We start from the raw sequence: 17,217 nt of genomic DNA, 5'->3' as shown, positions 1-17,217 counted from the left end.
TGTGTGTGTGTATATATATACATATATATACACATATATGTGTGTATACACACACACGCAAACATACATTTATTTATTTATTTACTTTTAAGAAGGCATTCCAGGGGAGGCCTGTGCCCCGGGGAGACCTCTCTGGGTTTTCTGTAAAGAATCTCTTGAGAAAGAATAGAAGAGCGAGCCAAGAGCGCAGGGGAGAACTCATTTAAATTCTCTCCTCTTCGCCTTTCCAGTTGCAGCCTGGGGAACCCGGCGCGCGGTGCGGCTCACAGCCCAGCTCCGCCCCCGCGCCTGCGACCAATGGGAGGCGGCCGGGCCGGGAGCGCGACCAGTGGCGGCGGCTGGCGGAGACGCGGCCCTTTAAGAAGCGGCGGGGGCGGGAGGGGGCCGAGTGCCGGGGCGACAGCAGCTGTGCAGTCGGTTGATGCTACCATGGCCCTGCAGGTACCCGGGACGTGGGGAGGGACGCTTCGCGAGGGATTGCTCAAGTGGGGCTCGTGGTGGGCGTGGCACCCTCCCCCCTCGCCGGGAGCGCGCGGCAGTGACCCAGGGAACACGCCCGCTGCTTCCCCTAGCGCCCGCAATGACAGTGTAGACCGCACCTGTGCCTGCGGACGGCTAGCCGGGGCTCCCAGGGCAACCCTTCCCGACCCAGGGGCCGGTGAGCGACCGGGAGCGAAAAGGCAGGCTAGGCACAAGCACCTGGGAGCACGGAGCCGGCCTCCTCCGCCCTCCTCTCTCAGTCTCTTAGAGGAAGTCCAGATCACTGGGTCTCACCCTCCCCACCAGCCAGCCCCCTTGCTCGTTGGGACCCCCAAGACTTCTTTTAGTGTCATACTGAGCAGATCTGTGAAGCTCCGATTTAAAAATACTATTTTACTGGTATGTTAAAAAAAAGTGTTAAGGGTGGAAAACTTTGGAAAAGGTAATAAAGTAAATGATCATCATCAGGAATTCCTTCACGCTGACGATAACCACTGCTGACATTGTGGGGTAATTCCCCCCGGTATGGTTTTTCCCATGTGTGTCTGTGTATGACATATGTCTACATATATACCTATGATGTTATTGTGTGTATATATAGTAAGACACGACAGTAATAGAGGCAATTTCTCATCATTAAATGTTCTAAAATGTAACTTTTTTTTTTTAGACAGGGTCTCACTCTGTCACCCAGGCTGGAGAGCAGTTGGTGCGATCTCCACTCACTGCAACCTCCACCTCCCGGGTTCAAGCCATTCTCGTGTCTCAGCCTCCCCAGTAGCTGGGATTACAAGCACACGCCACCACACCTGTCTAATTTTTGTTTTGTTTTTTTGAGACAGAGTCTCGTTCTGTCACCAGTCTGGAGTGCGGTGGTGTGATCTCGGCTCACTGCAACCTCCGCCTCCTGGGTTCAAAAGATTCTCGTATCTCAGCCTCCTGAATAGCTGGGATTACAGGAGTGTGCCACCGCTTCTGGTTATTTTTTTTCTTTTTCTTTTCTTTTTTTTTGGCTCGGAGTTTCACTCTTGTTTACCCAGGCTGGAGTGCAATGGCGCGACCTCGGTTCACCGCAACCTCCACCTCCTGGGTTCAGGCAATTCTCCTGCCTCAGCCTCCTGAGTAGCTGGGACTACAGGCACATGCCACCATGCCCAGCTAATTTTTTGTATTTTTAGTAGAGACGGGGTTTCACCATGTTCACCAGGATGTTCTTGATCTCTTGACCTCGTGATCCACCCGCCTCGGCCTCCCAAAGTGCTGGGATTACAGGTGTGAGCCACCGCGCCCGGGCATTTTTTTCTATTTCTGGTGCAGATGGGGTTTCTTTTTCTGTTGTTGTTTGGAGATGGGGTTTTACTGGGTTAGCCACACTGGTATCCAACTTCTCACCTCAAGTGATCCGCCCGCCTTAGCCTCCCAAAGTGCTGGGATTACAGGCTTAAGCCACCGTGCCTGGCCTCTAAAATGTAATCTTTTACATGCACAAAATTTCATAGAAAGAACATGGCTCACTTCTTTAATGGTTTCAATCAGGCAAGATATTATCTTGGGTAAAAGTTATAATACATACTCCAGGGTCATCTGCGTTCAAATCTGTGCCTCACTTCTGTTTAGCCTGTGACATAGTTAATCTCTCCGTGCCTCAGTTTCTTTAGAAAAGGAGGAGAGATATATTAAATGAGTTATATATATAACGCATTTAAAACAATGTCTAGCATGTGGTAAAAGTTCAATTAGGATAAGCGTGTGTGGGAACATTTAGTTTGTTTTGAGACAGGGTCTCACTCTGTCACCCAGGCTGGAGTGCAATGACTGGATCTTGGCTCACTGCAGCCTCAACCTTCTGGGCTCAGGCAATCCTGCCACTTCAGCGTCCCAAGTAGCTGGGACAACAGGCACCCACCACCACACCTGGCTAATTTCTTTTTTTTTTTCTTTTTTTGCTTTCCCCAACCAATCAGACTGATTGCAAGCCAAGTCTTCATTTGCATAGAGGTGTAACTTTGTGACTTCACTTTAGCCTCTGGTTGCCGGCCACTACTCATGTAGGATGCACTCCCGGTAACCAATGGGAAACCTCTAGAGGGTATTTAAGCCACAGAATATTCTCTTGAGCCCCTGTGCTCGGCTGGCTCCCATCCTGTGGAGTGTACTTTCACTTTCAATAAATCTCTGTTTTTGTTGCTTCATTCTTTCCTTGCTTTGTTTGTGCATTTTGTCCAATTTGTTGTTCAAAACGCCAAGAACTTGGACACCCTCCACTGGTAACAAGAATGTTTTGGAATTCATTGTGCTAGCTCTATTTAAAGCTGCATCTCACCTATGATAACTTTTTGATCCCCCTAAAGTCTGCTTGCTCATTACATCCAACAAGGATGTACTTAATAGACTCAGACCAGGTTCACGCCACCTGCCAGTAGTCCGTGAGGCCCTGTGGGTGCTGCCAATGTGTTTATTGATTATTTATTTATTTATGAGTACTTGTGTAACCCCACACAGCCTTTATGTTGCGCTCTAGTAAGTTCTGTCCATATTGCTGGGAGCAGCTTTCCCTGCCCCTCTGCACCCAGCAAACACAGACCGGACTCCCTCCCAGCACAATCACCATCTCATCTCAGGGACGACTTTTTCCGTACCTTCCCCCCTGTGCTAACCTCCTCTGTGTTCCAGAGCAACTGCTGCATCTTATTTCTAGCAAGTCCCATGTGGTCCCCATTGCCCTGTTCATCTCCCACCAGGCTATGCGCCTTCAAGCAAACTGCCTTGTTCATTCCCGGCTGCCTGGCAAAGGCCTGGCCTATCGGAGTTGTTCAGTAGGTTTGCTAATTAGTATGAAATGTGAGATGGCAGAGGGCAGAGTTCATAGAACAAAATAAAAAATATTTTATATTCTTGGCCAGGTGTGAGGGCTCACACCTGTAATCCCAGCACTTTGGGAAGCCGAGGCAGGCAGATCACTTGAAGTCAAGAGTTCGAGACCAGCCTGGCCAACATGGCAAAACCCCATCTTTATTAAAAATACCAAAAAAATTAGCCAGGCGTGGTAGCTCGTGCCTAGAATCCTAGCTACTTGGGAGGCTGAGGTGGGAGGATCACTTGAACCAGGAGGCGGAGGTTGCAGTGAGCCATGATTGTGCCACTGTACTCCTGCTTGGGTAACAGAGTGAGCCTCTGTCTCAAAAACAAAAAACAAAACTATGTTTTTAATCATCCTTAACACTGGCACCTTCCCAGTGAGGCAGATATTATCTTTTTGTGGTGCAAGCTGCATCTCAGAGGAGCTTTGTTTCTTGCATGGAGTCCCAGAGTAGTGTGCCTCAAAGCTGCTAGTGAAACCTGAGTATCCTGGCCAAGGCCAGTGTTGTTTCTACTCCAGCTCATCATGGCTGCGATGGGAAAGGCCTCCTGCAGGAAGGCACATCAGAGCAGCCCCTCACGGCAGGAATGTATTGCATTGAGGTGCCAGAACCAGACCAGCTTGGCAGAGAGAATGATACTGGCCACTGCTCTAGAAGTGGGTTCCTCCCTACCTGGGGAGGGAGAAAGAGCGGGGACCCCTGAAATGGCATGGGAAACTGTGTCAGGGCTCAGCTCTTCTGTGCAGAGGGTCCAAGACTTTCATTAGATCTCTTTTCTCTCTCTCTCTCTTTTTTTTTTGGTTTGAGATGGAGTCTTGCTCTGTCACCCAGGCTGGAGTGCAGTGGCAGGATCTTGGCTCACTGCAACCTCCACTGTTGGGTCCAAGCTATTCTCCTACCTCAGCCTCCTGAGTAACTGGGATCACAGGTGTGTGCCACCACCCTCACCTAAATTCTTGATTTCACCATGTTGGCCAGGCTGGTCTTGAACTCCTGACCTCAAGTGATCCACCTGCCTCAGCCTCCCAAAATGCTAAGATTACAGGTGTGAGCCACTGCACCCAGCCTCATACGGTTTTTTAGGAAGGCTTAGAATTCTAATTAAGGCTTGGCACATAAAAGGAGTCGAGTTGCTGTCATTGGAATATAATGTGAGACTTTACAGCAAACAGAATACTTGAGATGGCCTCGAAACCTGCAGAGGAAGGTCCTCCACCCCTTCTGAATAGCCTTGCCCCAGAAGCCCTGGCCACTCATGTAGCATTTTAATTTTGTTCTTATTATAAACACAATCTGTGCACATTATAGAAAATTTGGAGAGTACAAAAAACATTTTAAAACTACGTAACTTACCAATAATCAGAGGCAATTACTATTTACATATTTTTAGTATACTTCTTTCTAGTTTGTATTTTTTCTACACAACTTACAAAGCTGACTGTATAAAAAGAATTTGTGTTCTTTGCTCAATCATAAACTAAAACTAAAAGTATTTCTTTTTTTTTTTTTTTGAGATGGAGTCTCACACTGTTGCCCAGGCTGGAGTGCAGTGGCACAGTCTCGGCTCACTGAAGCTTCCACCTCATGGGTTCAAGTGATTCTCCTGCCTCAGCCTCCCAAGTAGCTGCAATTACAGGCACCCACCATCCTGCCCAGCTAATTTTTGTATTTGTAGTGGAGACGGGGTTTCACCATCTTGAACACGCTGGTCTCAAACTCCTGACCTTGTGATCCACCTGCCTCAGCCTCCCAAAGTGCTGGGATTACAGGTGTGAGCCGCCGCACCCAGCCAACTAAAAGTATTTCTTATGTCTTGTTTTATTGCAAGTACTTTTTAAAAATTTGAGACAGTCTTGCTCTGTCGCCCAGGCTGGAGTGCAGTGGCAGGATCTCGGTTCACTGCAACCTCCGCCTCTGGGATTCAAGTGATTCTTCTGCCTCAGCCTCCAGAGTAGCTGGGATTAACAGGCGCTCATCACCACACCTAGCTAATTTCTGTATTTTTTTCATGGAGACGTGGTTTCACCATGTATTGCAAATACTTTTTAAAGTCTTTTCTAGAACTTGCTTTTCTCTCCCAAAAAAGCCTTATCATAAATATAACAATAGCTAGCCTTTACTGAGCACTCACTGTATGCCAAGCATGATTTTATGTACTTTATCTACTTATTAACTGATTTAAATCCTCCTGACAACCTTGTGAATAGGTTTTGTTATTGCCTTGTATTACAGAGGAAGAAACGGGCACAGAGAGGTGCAGTCACTTGCCCAAGGCTGTTAAGTGATGCAGCTGAGATTCAAACCAAGTCACTCTGGCTCTAGAGCCATGTTCTTAACCATTACATTACATATAAAGTAGCTGAGAGTTTCTTAGGAAGACACGCAGAAGACGAGGCATCCCTTGTTCCATGCTCCATGCTTCTCAGTCCCCCATGGGAACTGGGTAGGAGATGGACCATATTCAAGGTTATTTAGGCTGAAGACCTTGATCTCCAACTTACAGGTGGTTTTTGCTCTTCACGAAACAGCTGTTCTGGTTGTGGACTATTCCTGGACCAAACCAAGGGTCAGACTGCATATTCTCTCTGCTCAGTAGCAAGATGCAGACGAACTGGGAGAGAAGAGAGTTTATTTCTGTAACTGGGTACAAGGAGAAGGCCTGGAAATTATCGCCAGACCAACTCAAAATTACGAAGTTTTCCAGAGCTTATATGCCTTCTAAGTTATATGTCGGCGTGTAAGTGTGCATTCATCTAAAGACTCGAGTGGGTAACTTCTTCTCGTTATAACTAAGAGCTGAGCCCTGAACACCTTCCTCTGGAGCCTTAGTAAATTTACTCCATCTAGATGTTCTAAGTGCTGGGGTGATTACGCTTATCTTGTCTCCTGCTAAGACCTGGAGGAAACCTGTTTGCGGAGGTCTGGGGATTTTCTTCAGACCCCAATAAAACTCATTTAATCCTAAATGTCCTAAATGGGTCCTGCTAAGAATTCCTTCATTATCTTGCCATGCCTCAAGGACCAGGAAGGGCCTGAGCAAAACTCTTGGTGGGTTTTTTTTTTTTTTTGAGATGGAGTTTCACTCTTGTTGCCCAGGCTGGAGTGCAATGGCACAATCTCAGCTCACTACAACCTCTGCCTCCGAGGTTCAAGTGATTCTCCTGCCTCAGCCTCCCAAGTAGCAGAGACTATAGGCACGTGCCACCATGCGCAGCTAATTTTTTGTAATTTTTTGGTAGAGATGGAGTTACAATACAAATTCTCCATGTTGGTCAGGCTGGTCTCGAACTCCTGACCTTAGGTAATTCGCCCACCTTGGCCTCCCACAGTGCTAGGATTACAGTTGTGAGCCACTGTGCCCAACCCCGGTGGATTTTTGTTACATTGCAGCCTTTGTATGAGGACACTGCCTCTTTCCGCTTTTAATATTTAACTTAACCTCTCAGTCAATGCCAAAGCAGTTGTTACAGAGGCCTGCCCGTTCAGCCGTTAGGGAGACCTGGCCTGCCACACAGTACTGCCTGTCTTTGGGGCTGGAAGGAAACTTGACCCAGTGACTCTGCAGAGCCCACAGGGTACTGAGGTTACAATGGGGCTCTCCACTTTCTCTCCTAGGCCTTTGGATCCAAGGGGAGATCTGGCATCAGAAATATGGGGGTCCGGGTAGTGTACGTCCTTGAATTTCCCTGTTTGATAGCCAGGCTACTGACAATTCCTGCTTATCCCAAATTTTTAAAAATAACACAAGATAAAACACAGTTTATTTGAAAAATCTATAAAGGAAAATAATCAAGAAGCCCTTTGTGAGTATAAACTAAGAGGGTAGAAGGAGAAAGGGATGAAGTATCTGGGAACGCTCAGGCTCCGGAGTAGAGTGGACTTCCTTGTATATTTCAGCTACCGGCTGAACCCTGGGCCACCCTGAGGGTCTTTTGGAGTTGAGGAGGTCCCACTTTTCAGAGTTGACTCGGGTCAAGCATTACTGCTTAAGTACCTGTTGGTTTTTTTTTGTTGTCGTTTGTTTGTTCAAGACAGAATCTCACTTTGTCGCTCAGGTTAGAGTGCAGTGGCGCTATCTCAGCTCACTGCAACCTCTGCCTCCCAGCTTCAAGCAATTCTTGTGCCTCAGCCTTCTGAGTAGCTGGGATTACAGGCATGTGTGACCATGCCCTGCTAATTTTTGTATTTTTAGTAGAGACAGGGTTTTGCTATGTTCACCATGCTGGTCTCGAACTCCTAACCTTAAGTGATTCCCCCTGCCTTGGCCTCCCAAAGTGCTGGGATTACAGGCATGAGCCACTATGCCAGGCTTAAGTACATTGTATACAAAGTTTAGATCACGATGTCAGGAGATCAGACCATCCTGGCCAACATGGTGAAACCCTGTCTCTACTAAAAATACAAAATTAGCTGGGTGTGGTGGCGCACACCTGTAGTCCCAGCTACTTGGGAGGCTGAGGCAAGATCATCACTTGAACCCAGGAGGTGGAGGTTGCAGTGAGCCAAGATAGCGCCACTGCACTCCAGCCCGGTGACAGAACAAGACTCCGTCTCAAAAAATATATATGAATAAAAATAAAAATAAATAATAATTAAAAAGTTTCCAGAAAGTCTACAAACGTACTACTCAAGTATATTTTATACAGTTTCTCTAATCAGTTCTAAATTGGCTAAGCAACGCCTCTTCTCCAGAATTTATTTGCAATAAATCTTATAATTTAGGTTTTAGCGTGAAAAGGAATCTGTACCAGCAATTCAGCCAAATCAGGAATATTGATTACTTGCAGAAACTGGCTAGGTCTAAATAATGCTGATATTGAAGAATGTAGGCACGAGGGCACTGGAAGAGAACCGCCCTAGACGATGGCGTCAGCTGGTAGCAAAGCCCCTGCGTGCACTCGTGAGGTGACCCAGAAAACTGCATCGAGTATAAATAATGCCAAAAAAAAAAAAAAAAAAAGCAAACTGGCCAGGTGCAGTGGCTCACGCCTGTAGTCCCAGCATTTTGGGAGGCTGAGGCAGGCAGATCATTTGAGGTCAGGAGTTCAAGACCAGCCTGGCCAACATGACCAAATCCCATCTCTACAAAAAATACAGAAATTGGCCGGGCACTGTGGCTCACGCCTGTAATCTCAGCACTTTAGAAGATTGAGACCATCCTGGCCAACATGGTGAAAAAATACAAAAAATTAGTCCAGTGTGGTGGTGCATGCCTGTAGTTTCAACTACTTGGGAGGCTGAGGCAGGGGAATCACTTGAACCTGGGAGGCGGAGGTTGCAGTGAACCAAGATCACGCCACTGCACTCCAGCCTGGCAACAGAGCAAGACTCCGTCTCAAAAAAAAAAAAAAAAATTAGCCAGGTGTGGTGCTGCGCACATGTAGTCCCCGCTACCTGGGAGGCTGAGGTAGGAGGCTTGAACTCCAGAAGTAGAGGTTGCAGTGAGTGAAGACTGTGCCACGTCACTGCACTACAGCCTGGGCAATACAGCCGGACCTTGGCTCAAAAAAAAAAAAAAAAAAAAAAGGAAACCTCATATTTTGCCTATATATTAGGTAAGTCCCAGGAGAGGTGAACTCCTAGGAATTCAAGTAAATTGAGATCATTCTGATAGAACCGGAGCAGCAAAATCTCCTTTCTGTTCGAAGCCTTCCTCTTCCTGCTCTTTGAGTCCCTATTCCTTTTTTTTTCCCCTTTAGGCCGAATTTGACAAGGCTGCAGAAGAAGTGAGGAAGCTGAAAGCAAGACCAGATGATGGAGAACTGAGAGACCTCTATGGGCTTTACAAACAAGCAACAATTGGAGACATTAATATTGGTATTATATATATCATTAATATTAATCTATTAATACATTACAGTTAATATATTAATTATAATTATGACAATAATATATCATCACTCAAAATAATTATATACTCCAACAGTGTTTATAGAAGCGCACAGTGAAACATTAACTTGCAAATGCATCTCACTTCTTTTGCCAGAGTGCCCAGGAATGCTAGATTTAAAAGGCAAAGCCAAATGGGAAGCATGGAACCTCCAAAAAGGTTTTTTAGTCTTTCACAAGTTTAAAGCAAACTTTCCTAATTTCCCTGTGCGCCAATCAGGGAGATAACCTGTTTGTATCTTTCTAGGGTTGTCGACGGAAGATGCGATGACTGCCTATATTTCTAAAGCAAAGGAGCTGATAGAAAAATATGGGATTTAGAATACAGCATATGAGGCATTTTCCTTTTGAAGCCTTCCGAATGCTATCACGACCTAACATTTAGAGGGAGAGACGCACTGTTAACTTGATGTTTCATGTATATTTTTGCTATTAGCATGCATTGTAATACTTAGGAGTCTACTGAAACTATATAGTTAACTCAATTGTACTTGCTTTAACCAGGTGTCTTTAAAAGTTCTTTTAGAAAAGCATTTTGTTTTTTTACTTTGATAGAGTTAGGGAGTACAACTGCAGTTTGGGTTTGCTCGTTTGTTTGTTTGTTGTTTGTTTCTTGAGAAGGGGTCTACTCTGTCACCCAGGCTGAAGTGCAGTGGTGCGATCTCGGCTCACTGCAACCTCCACCTCTTGAGTTCAAGCGATTCTCTTGCCTCAGCCTCCTGAGTAGCTGGGATTACAGGCATGTGCCACCAATGCCTGGCTAATTTTTGTATTTTTAGTAGAGACTGGGTTTTGCCATGTTGGCCAGGATGGTCTCAAACTCCCGACCTCAGGTGACCTGCCACCTTTGCCTTCCAAAGTGCTGGGATTACAGGTGTGAGCCACCGCACCTAGTCACAACTGCAGTTTTGTTACATGGATATATTGTGTAGTGGGGATGTCTGGGCTTTTATCTGTCACCCAAACAGTGTGCATTGTACCCAAAAGGTAATTTCTCGTCTCACCCCTCCCACCTTTCTGAGTCTCCAGTGTCTCTTCTTCCACACTCCATGACCGTGTATACCCACCATTTAACTCCCACTTACAAGCGAAAACGTGGTATTTTACTTTTTATTTCTGAGGGGGTTTTTATCATTATTTTCTCTTTTTTTCTGAGTTTTTTCACTTAAGATAATCGCCTCCAGTCCCACCCATGTTGCTGCAAAAGCCATAATTTCATTCTTTCCATGTGGCTGAGTAATATCCGTGGTATACATATACCACATATTCTTCGTCCGTCATCCCCTGGTAGATACTTAGGTTGATTCCGTATCTTTGCTATTGTGAATTGTGCTGCAGTAGACATACAGGTGCAGGTATCTTTTGGATGTAATGATTTCTTTTCCCTTAAGTAGATACTCGCAGTGGGATTGCTGGATAGAATGGTAGTTCTATTTTTAGTTCTTTGAGAAATCTTCATGCTGTTTATGTTTCATAGAGGTTATACTAATTTACATTCCCACCAAGTGTGTAACTCCCTTTTCTCCACATCTGTTGTTTTTTGACGTTTTAGGAAGTCTCGCCCTAGTAATATGTACACAGATCTGGACAGCCGTTTGTTCTTTTGGCTCATCTGTTCTGCTACAATGAGTTAATGTTACTGGTGAATTAAAAACAGGTTATTAAGAATCAATGACAAGGCTGGGCGAGGTGGCTCAAGCCTTAACCAGCACTTTGGAAGGCAAAGGTGGGCGGATCACTGAGGTCGGGAGTTTGAGACCAGCCTGACCAGCATGGCAAAACCCCATCTCTACTAAAAATACAAAAATTAGCCAGGCATTGGTGGCTCATGTCTGTAATCCCAGCTACTTGGGACACTGAGGCAGGAGAATCACTTGTACTCAGGAGGCGGAGGTTGCAGTGAGCGGATATTATGCCGCTGCACTCCAGCCTGGGCAACAGAGTGAGACTCTTTCTCGAAAAAAGAACAAAAAAAGAAAGAATCAGTGGCAAGACCGTTCCTTCCTTACACCATGATACAGAGACTGTGACCCAGAGAACATACCTGGCTCCAGTCCTCATTCCTCTGTGAACTTGCTAGGTGACCTGGGACAAGTTACTTAACCTTATTAAGCTTCATCTTTAGAGGAGGGAAAATAATATCACCCTCAGAGGGCTGTTCTAAGAATTGAAAGAGGTAGCTATAATCATCCTACCCTTGTATTGGAGTAAATGTTATATAAAACAGAACAAATTAGCTGAAAATGATTTTTTTTTTTTTGAGACAGAGTCTCATTCTGTCGCCAGGCTAGAGTACAGTGGCACAGTCTCGGCTCACTGCAGCCTCCACCTCCCGGATTCAAGCGATTCTTCTGCCTCAGCCTCCTGAGCAGCTGAGACTACAGGAGTGCACCACCACACCCAGCTAATTTTTTGTATTTTTCGTAGAGGTGGGATTTCACCATGTTGGCCAGGATGGTCTTGATCTCCTGACCTCATGATCTGCCTGCTTCAGCCTCCCAAAGTGCTGGGATTACAGGCGTGAGCTACACTGTGCCCAGCCCTGAAAATGATTTTTTAAAGAAATGTATAAGTCTGTCCATAGCAGTTTAAAGAAATTTAAAAAGCCACCATAGAAATGTCTGTTTTTCTTTAAATTTTTACATTTAAGACAAATATAAAAAAAGCAAACTAAAATGTATCTACAGATAAACTGTACCACTACTGTACCCCATATGTTCAGTTTTATCAGAGTAAAAATAGATTCTGGAATATAATGTTGGCCTCCTACTCAGTCTTTCTGGATGGTACGTACACAAGCTCTTCGAAAGAAGGTAGTCTCATGTTAACAGTTCAAAAAGTTGTTTGAGATCTCATACAACAATATCTTATCAAACAAAAGTTGTATGAGATCTCATACAACAATAAATATCTCCCAAAACAGCGTACCTCTATTCCCTGCATAAAAACGTAGGTTTGGAATGCTATGACCAAGAGGAATAGATTGTCTTCGTGTTACTACAGCAGCAAAACTCTGTAGATCCACTAGACGAATTTCCGGGGAGTTATGCTGAGCAGAAAAAGCCAATCGACAAATGTTACATGTATAATTCCATTTTGGAAACTTTTTTTTTTTTTTGAGACAGGATGTCACTCTGTTGCCCAGGCTGGAGTGCAGTGGCACGATCTAGGCTCACTGCAGCCTCCGCCTCCCAGGCTCAAGTGATCCTCCTACCTCAGTCTCCTGAGTAGCTGGGACTACAGGCGCGTACCACCGTGGTTGGCTATTTTTTATGTTTTTCACAGAGACAGGGTTTCACCATGTTGCCCAGGCTGGTCTGGAACCCCTGATCTGAGGTGATCCACCAGCCTCGGACTCCTAAAGTGCTGAAATTACTGTCATGAGCCACTGTGTCCAGCCAGCATTCTTGAAAGGGCAAATTTACAGATGCAAAGGACAGAATAGTGGTTTCCAGGGAGGAGGGAGGTGAGTGTGGCTTAAAAGGGCAGCAGGAGGGATGATCCTGCAATGATGGAATGTTGTCTTGATCGTAGCAACACCAGTACCTGATTGTGATATTACACTGGTTTTGCATGGCAGTCACCATTAAAGGAAGCTGGGTAAAGGCTACACCAATGTCTCTGTGTTATTTCTTATGAATAAAAGGGAATCTGCAGTTAGCTCAAAAAGTTTAATTTTAAAAATCGAGGTTGGTTTCTCATAGGGACAATTTTGGCCATCGAGATAATTCTTATCTTTCTAAATTTCGCCTAATGATGGAAGTCTTCCACAATGATATCAAGGCCGAAGTCCTTCAAAGAGAAGATATCAGCAATGATAGACCTGGTGTCTTACGGTCGAGGGCTTGAAAACACCTAACAGTTGTTCCCATGTGGACTTTACCTCCCCCAGATAGAGATGCAGGGGGAAAAGCTCGCCCCCAAAGCCTCGCATCGGTTCCATCTTGAAACTTCAGTTTGCAGACTATCTTGACTAAACATTTTGCAAATTAATAATCACAAATCCACATTCCTTTTTCTTTTCTTTCTTTCTTTTTTTTTGTTTTTTGAACACAGTCTCGTTCTGTTGCCCAGGCTGGAGTGCAGTGGTGCAATCTTGGCTCACTGTAACCTCCGCCTCTGGGGTTCAAGTGATTCTCCTGCCTCAGCCTCCTGAGTAGCTGGGATTACAAGCACCTGTTGCCACACCCAGCTCATTTTTTTTGTATTTTTAGTAGAGATGGAGTTTTGACACATTGGCCAGGCTGGTCTCTAACTCCTGACCTCAGGTGATCCATCTCAGCCTCCCAAAGTGCTGGGATTACAGGCGTGAGCCACCACACCCAGCCTCCATGTTACTTTTGTACCAATCTTTCAGTAAGCGAGCGCTGGAAATAGTATCAAATCAAAGGATAAAGTACCACACATACTACACATTTTACATAATTTGCTTGAGGCTATTTGTAGTCTAAATTTATGACATGAATTCTAACTCAAAGTGTCTCCCCCAAATAGTTATTCTTATGTTATTCGTACTTTGTTTAAAAACAGTGATAAATTGTGGGTAATACCAACTATATGAACTCCTTAATCTTATTTACTAAGACCTTATGTTTGTTTTTTTTTGAGACAGGGTCTCACTCTGTCACCCAGGCTGGACTGCAGTGGCATGATCCTAGTTCACTGCAGCCTCTACCTCCTGGGCTCAAGTGATCCTTCAGCCTCAGCCTTCCAAGTAGCTGGGATTACAGGTGCATACCACCATGCCTGGCTAATTTTTAAAATCTTCTGTAGAGACAAGGGTCTCCCAAACTCCTGACCTCCAATCATCCTCCCGATCAGCTTCCCAAAGTGCTGGGATTATAGGTGTTGAGCCACTGCCTCTGGCCCCTATTTCTGCTTTTCTTTTTCTCTTGGTTCTTGTTTGCCTCCAGCTGTTGTGCTTTCTCCCTGAGTCAAGTTCAAGTTATTGCTGCGTGAGGCTGAGGCAGCCTCTTAGGCGTGGCATTTGTGCTTGGCAACTCCCTTTGTCACGGGCCAGGCTCTAGATTGGTTGTTCGTTGGGAGGACTGGACCCAGGTCCCAGCCAGTGATGCTGGGTGGCAGGGCTGGGGTACAGGCATTCTGAGGGCTTGCCTGTACAAGTGACAATACTTGTTTAGGGCTATCTTCTTTTAACAAAGCAGTAGATTTGTGTTTTCTTATTAAATGGGGCTATTCTACATTTGAAAAGATGAGATTTTACTTCAAGCATTTCCCCTCGAAATCATCTATACCATTAAACTAATTAAAGGGAAAATTGGATAATTTACCAATCATGAATTTTATTGACAAATTTCCAAACAAGCAGAATCAAGTGAGATTTTAATATGAAGACACAAGACTCTACCAGAAGTATTCTTTACTGGTAGACCTCTGTCCCTAGATACATACATATATTTATATAACGAATCTCCCTGACAGTAGAAAATGTATAATTTCGAATACTGGAATATTAGAAATTATACATTTCTAATATTTGAGCCACATTTCTCATTTGAGCCACATCTGAATAACTGAGAAGAATATCATATCACTTTGATTATTTTAAAAGTGGAAAGGAAAAATATCTAAAAATCGACAAGCGATGATACTTCTAGACACTTGGTTATGTAGTTCTTGATGAACTTCTCGTTAGCAGGATTCTTAAAATAAAAGTGATCTCCTGGAAGCTCATGGATGTTTATACTTCCAGTGGTTACATCTTTCCATCCTGAAAATAGACAAGGTTATATTCAATAACAGCACCAACTGCAACTAAAGATTCACTTCAAGACATTATTTCTTTAAGAGCTGACACCCTGGGGTACAGTTACTTTCAAGGTCTATGTTCTAGGTGACAGAACAGGAGCATTGCCCTGTTAGACAAGCCCCTCATTCTAAAATTCACCTTAGCCAGGCGCAGTGGCTCACGCCTGTAATCCCAGCACTTTGGGAGGCCAAGGTGGGTGGATCACAAGGTCAGGAGTTCAAGACTAGCCTGGACAAGATGGCCTCTACTATACAAAAAATTAGCTGGGCATGATGGCATGTGCCTGTAATCCCAGCCATTCAGGAGGCTGAGGCAGAGAGTTGCTTAAACCTGGGAGGCGGAGATTGCAGTGAGCTGAGTTCTCACCATTGTACTTCAGCCTGGGCCACATAGCGAGACTCTATCTCAAATAAATAAATAAAATTCTCCTTAATAAAAAACCACCTAAATCCAAAGGGCATCAGCCTAATGGCTAAGGTCAGCACGACTGTAAACCAGAAATAACATCTCCAACCAGAAACATTCCAAACTCCTGGCTGGGAAGATGCTAAGCTTGAGCTAACGCCGCTCCGGCTGGAAAGATGTCTGCCCCAAGATAACCTCCCCTTCTCCCAAAGACATTCCAACCCTGCCATGAAACTTCTCCCTCACACAGAAACATTCCAAGCTTGTGTTAAGCCCCCTCATCCTAAAATCAATATATACTCTAAGTCTGTAAGAGAAAGTGCTCCTGACTGAAATCGGCCATGAGGCCCGCTCAGGTTTTATCTAAGAAAACCTGTCTTTGACTGTTAAGCCATGTTTCATGGTTCTTTCTTCTTTGTTTAACTCTTACACTAGGTGTCCTGCATTTTTAATTTCTTTGAGACATATCAGTACACAGCAATTCTCATTTTACATAAAACCAACATCTCTCCTTTTGCACTAAATACAACTTCAACTACTTTTTTTTTTTTTTTTTTGAGACAGAGTTTCGCTCTTGTTACCCAGGCTGGAGTGCAATGGCGCGATCTCGGCTCACTGCAACCTCCGCCTCCTGGGTTCAGGCAATTCTCCTGCCTCAGCCTCCTGAGTAGCTGGGATTACAGGCACGCGCCACCATGCCCAGCTAATTTTTTGCATTTTTAGTAGAGATGGGGTTTTACCATGTTGACCAGGATGGTCTCGATCTCTCGACCTTGGGATCCACCTGCCTCAGCCTCCCAAAGTGCTGGGATTACAGGCTTGAGCCATCGCGCCCGGCCTCAACTACTTTCTTACTCATTGCAGTAACTGCTAGTGGACACTGGTCAGAAACCATCAAACATAAGTATACACACCTACTATGTACCCAAAAAATTAAAGATTAAAAAAAATTTTTAAGCCATTGAACATATATTTCAATACAGTACCCGAGACTAAAAATAATTTCACCTTCAGTGTCCTTTGCTATGTCTATGTCTTCAGATCCACGAAAACATGTTAAGTCACAAGAAAGAATAGTCTTAGATGGACTCTCAGAGCTGTAAACATAAAGAGCTAGTTAGTAATTGTTCAAAATCAATGTCCCAGAATCCTTTCCTGTTCCTAACATCGTGTCAATGAAACTGGGTGGGCTCACTTCTTTTCCCTTGGCTACTTCTAACAGTGTAAACGTTTTTCACCAGTGGCACTTCTACCTGTCAAAGCCCTCCTGAGACTCAGTGTGGAGACTAATTTCCAGTATCTGACTTCTAGGATGTGACAAGTGGCAGCAGGATGGCACTGGGGCACCCAGTTCAACTCAAGGTGAGGCTGGTGCAACCACTCCTTTAAACTGTCATTCATCAGAAATGAAGACCTCTTTGGTAATTCGCAGCTCTCGCTGGCCCAGCAAAGGGTTGCTATGCACAGAAACTCACAACAGCAGCAAATGTGTTTATTGAGTCAGAGGCTCGGTACTGCAGTAGACACTAGGGGCACACGGAGAAACAAGCACACTCCTTGCCCTGCTGCAGCTGAGAGACTGTCTGGGAGACAGACATTACGGAAACAGACAACTAGAGAGAGATGGAAGTGCCACAAGTCTAGGGGCATGGAGAACACTTGGCAGGAGGGTGGAGGTGGGGACAGGATCAAGGCAGGTCTCCTGGGGAAGAGAGGATCTGAAACCTGAATGAATAGAGAAGAACTGGTCCAAGGGCAGAGAGCCAGCAGGGCAAGAGGGAAGAGAAAGATGATAAATTAAGGGCTAGGTCA

General features: G+C 44.9%; 2 protein-coding genes across 3 annotated transcripts in view; one reads left to right on the top strand and one right to left on the bottom strand.

Annotated features, from left to right (window-relative positions):
• Positions 1–386: 386 nt before the first annotated feature.
• Positions 387–12,840, top strand: ACBD7 (acyl-CoA binding domain containing 7). Its single transcript, XM_002750057.6, has 4 exons — positions 387–441; positions 9,041–9,158; positions 9,328–9,390; positions 9,478–12,840. Exons 1-4 carry the CDS (start codon positions 430–432, stop codon positions 9,549–9,551), a joined length of 267 nt encoding a protein of 88 aa, XP_002750103.5. The 5' UTR covers positions 387–429; the 3' UTR covers positions 9,552–12,840.
• A 1,677-nt stretch (positions 12,841–14,517) lies between these two features.
• OLAH (oleoyl-ACP hydrolase) overlaps positions 14,518–17,217 on the bottom strand; it is a 45,442-nt gene continuing 42,742 nt past the window's right edge. For both annotated transcript variants that reach the window (XM_035306848.3, XM_002750056.6), the window contains exons 7-8: positions 16,414–16,502; positions 14,518–14,961 (exon numbers count right to left, since the gene is read on the bottom strand). In XM_035306848.3, the coding sequence (XP_035162739.1) occupies positions 14,819–14,961; positions 16,414–16,502 (232 nt within the window). In that variant the 3' untranslated portion in view covers positions 14,518–14,818. The remainder of the gene's footprint in view (positions 14,962–16,413; positions 16,503–17,217) is intronic.

Source organism: Callithrix jacchus, chromosome 7 (assembly GCF_049354715.1).
Source record: "Callithrix jacchus isolate 240 chromosome 7, calJac240_pri, whole genome shotgun sequence".
In the NCBI taxonomy this organism is placed as follows: domain Eukaryota; kingdom Metazoa; phylum Chordata; class Mammalia; order Primates; family Cebidae; genus Callithrix; species Callithrix jacchus.
This window is presented reverse-complemented; position numbering and strand designations above follow the sequence as displayed.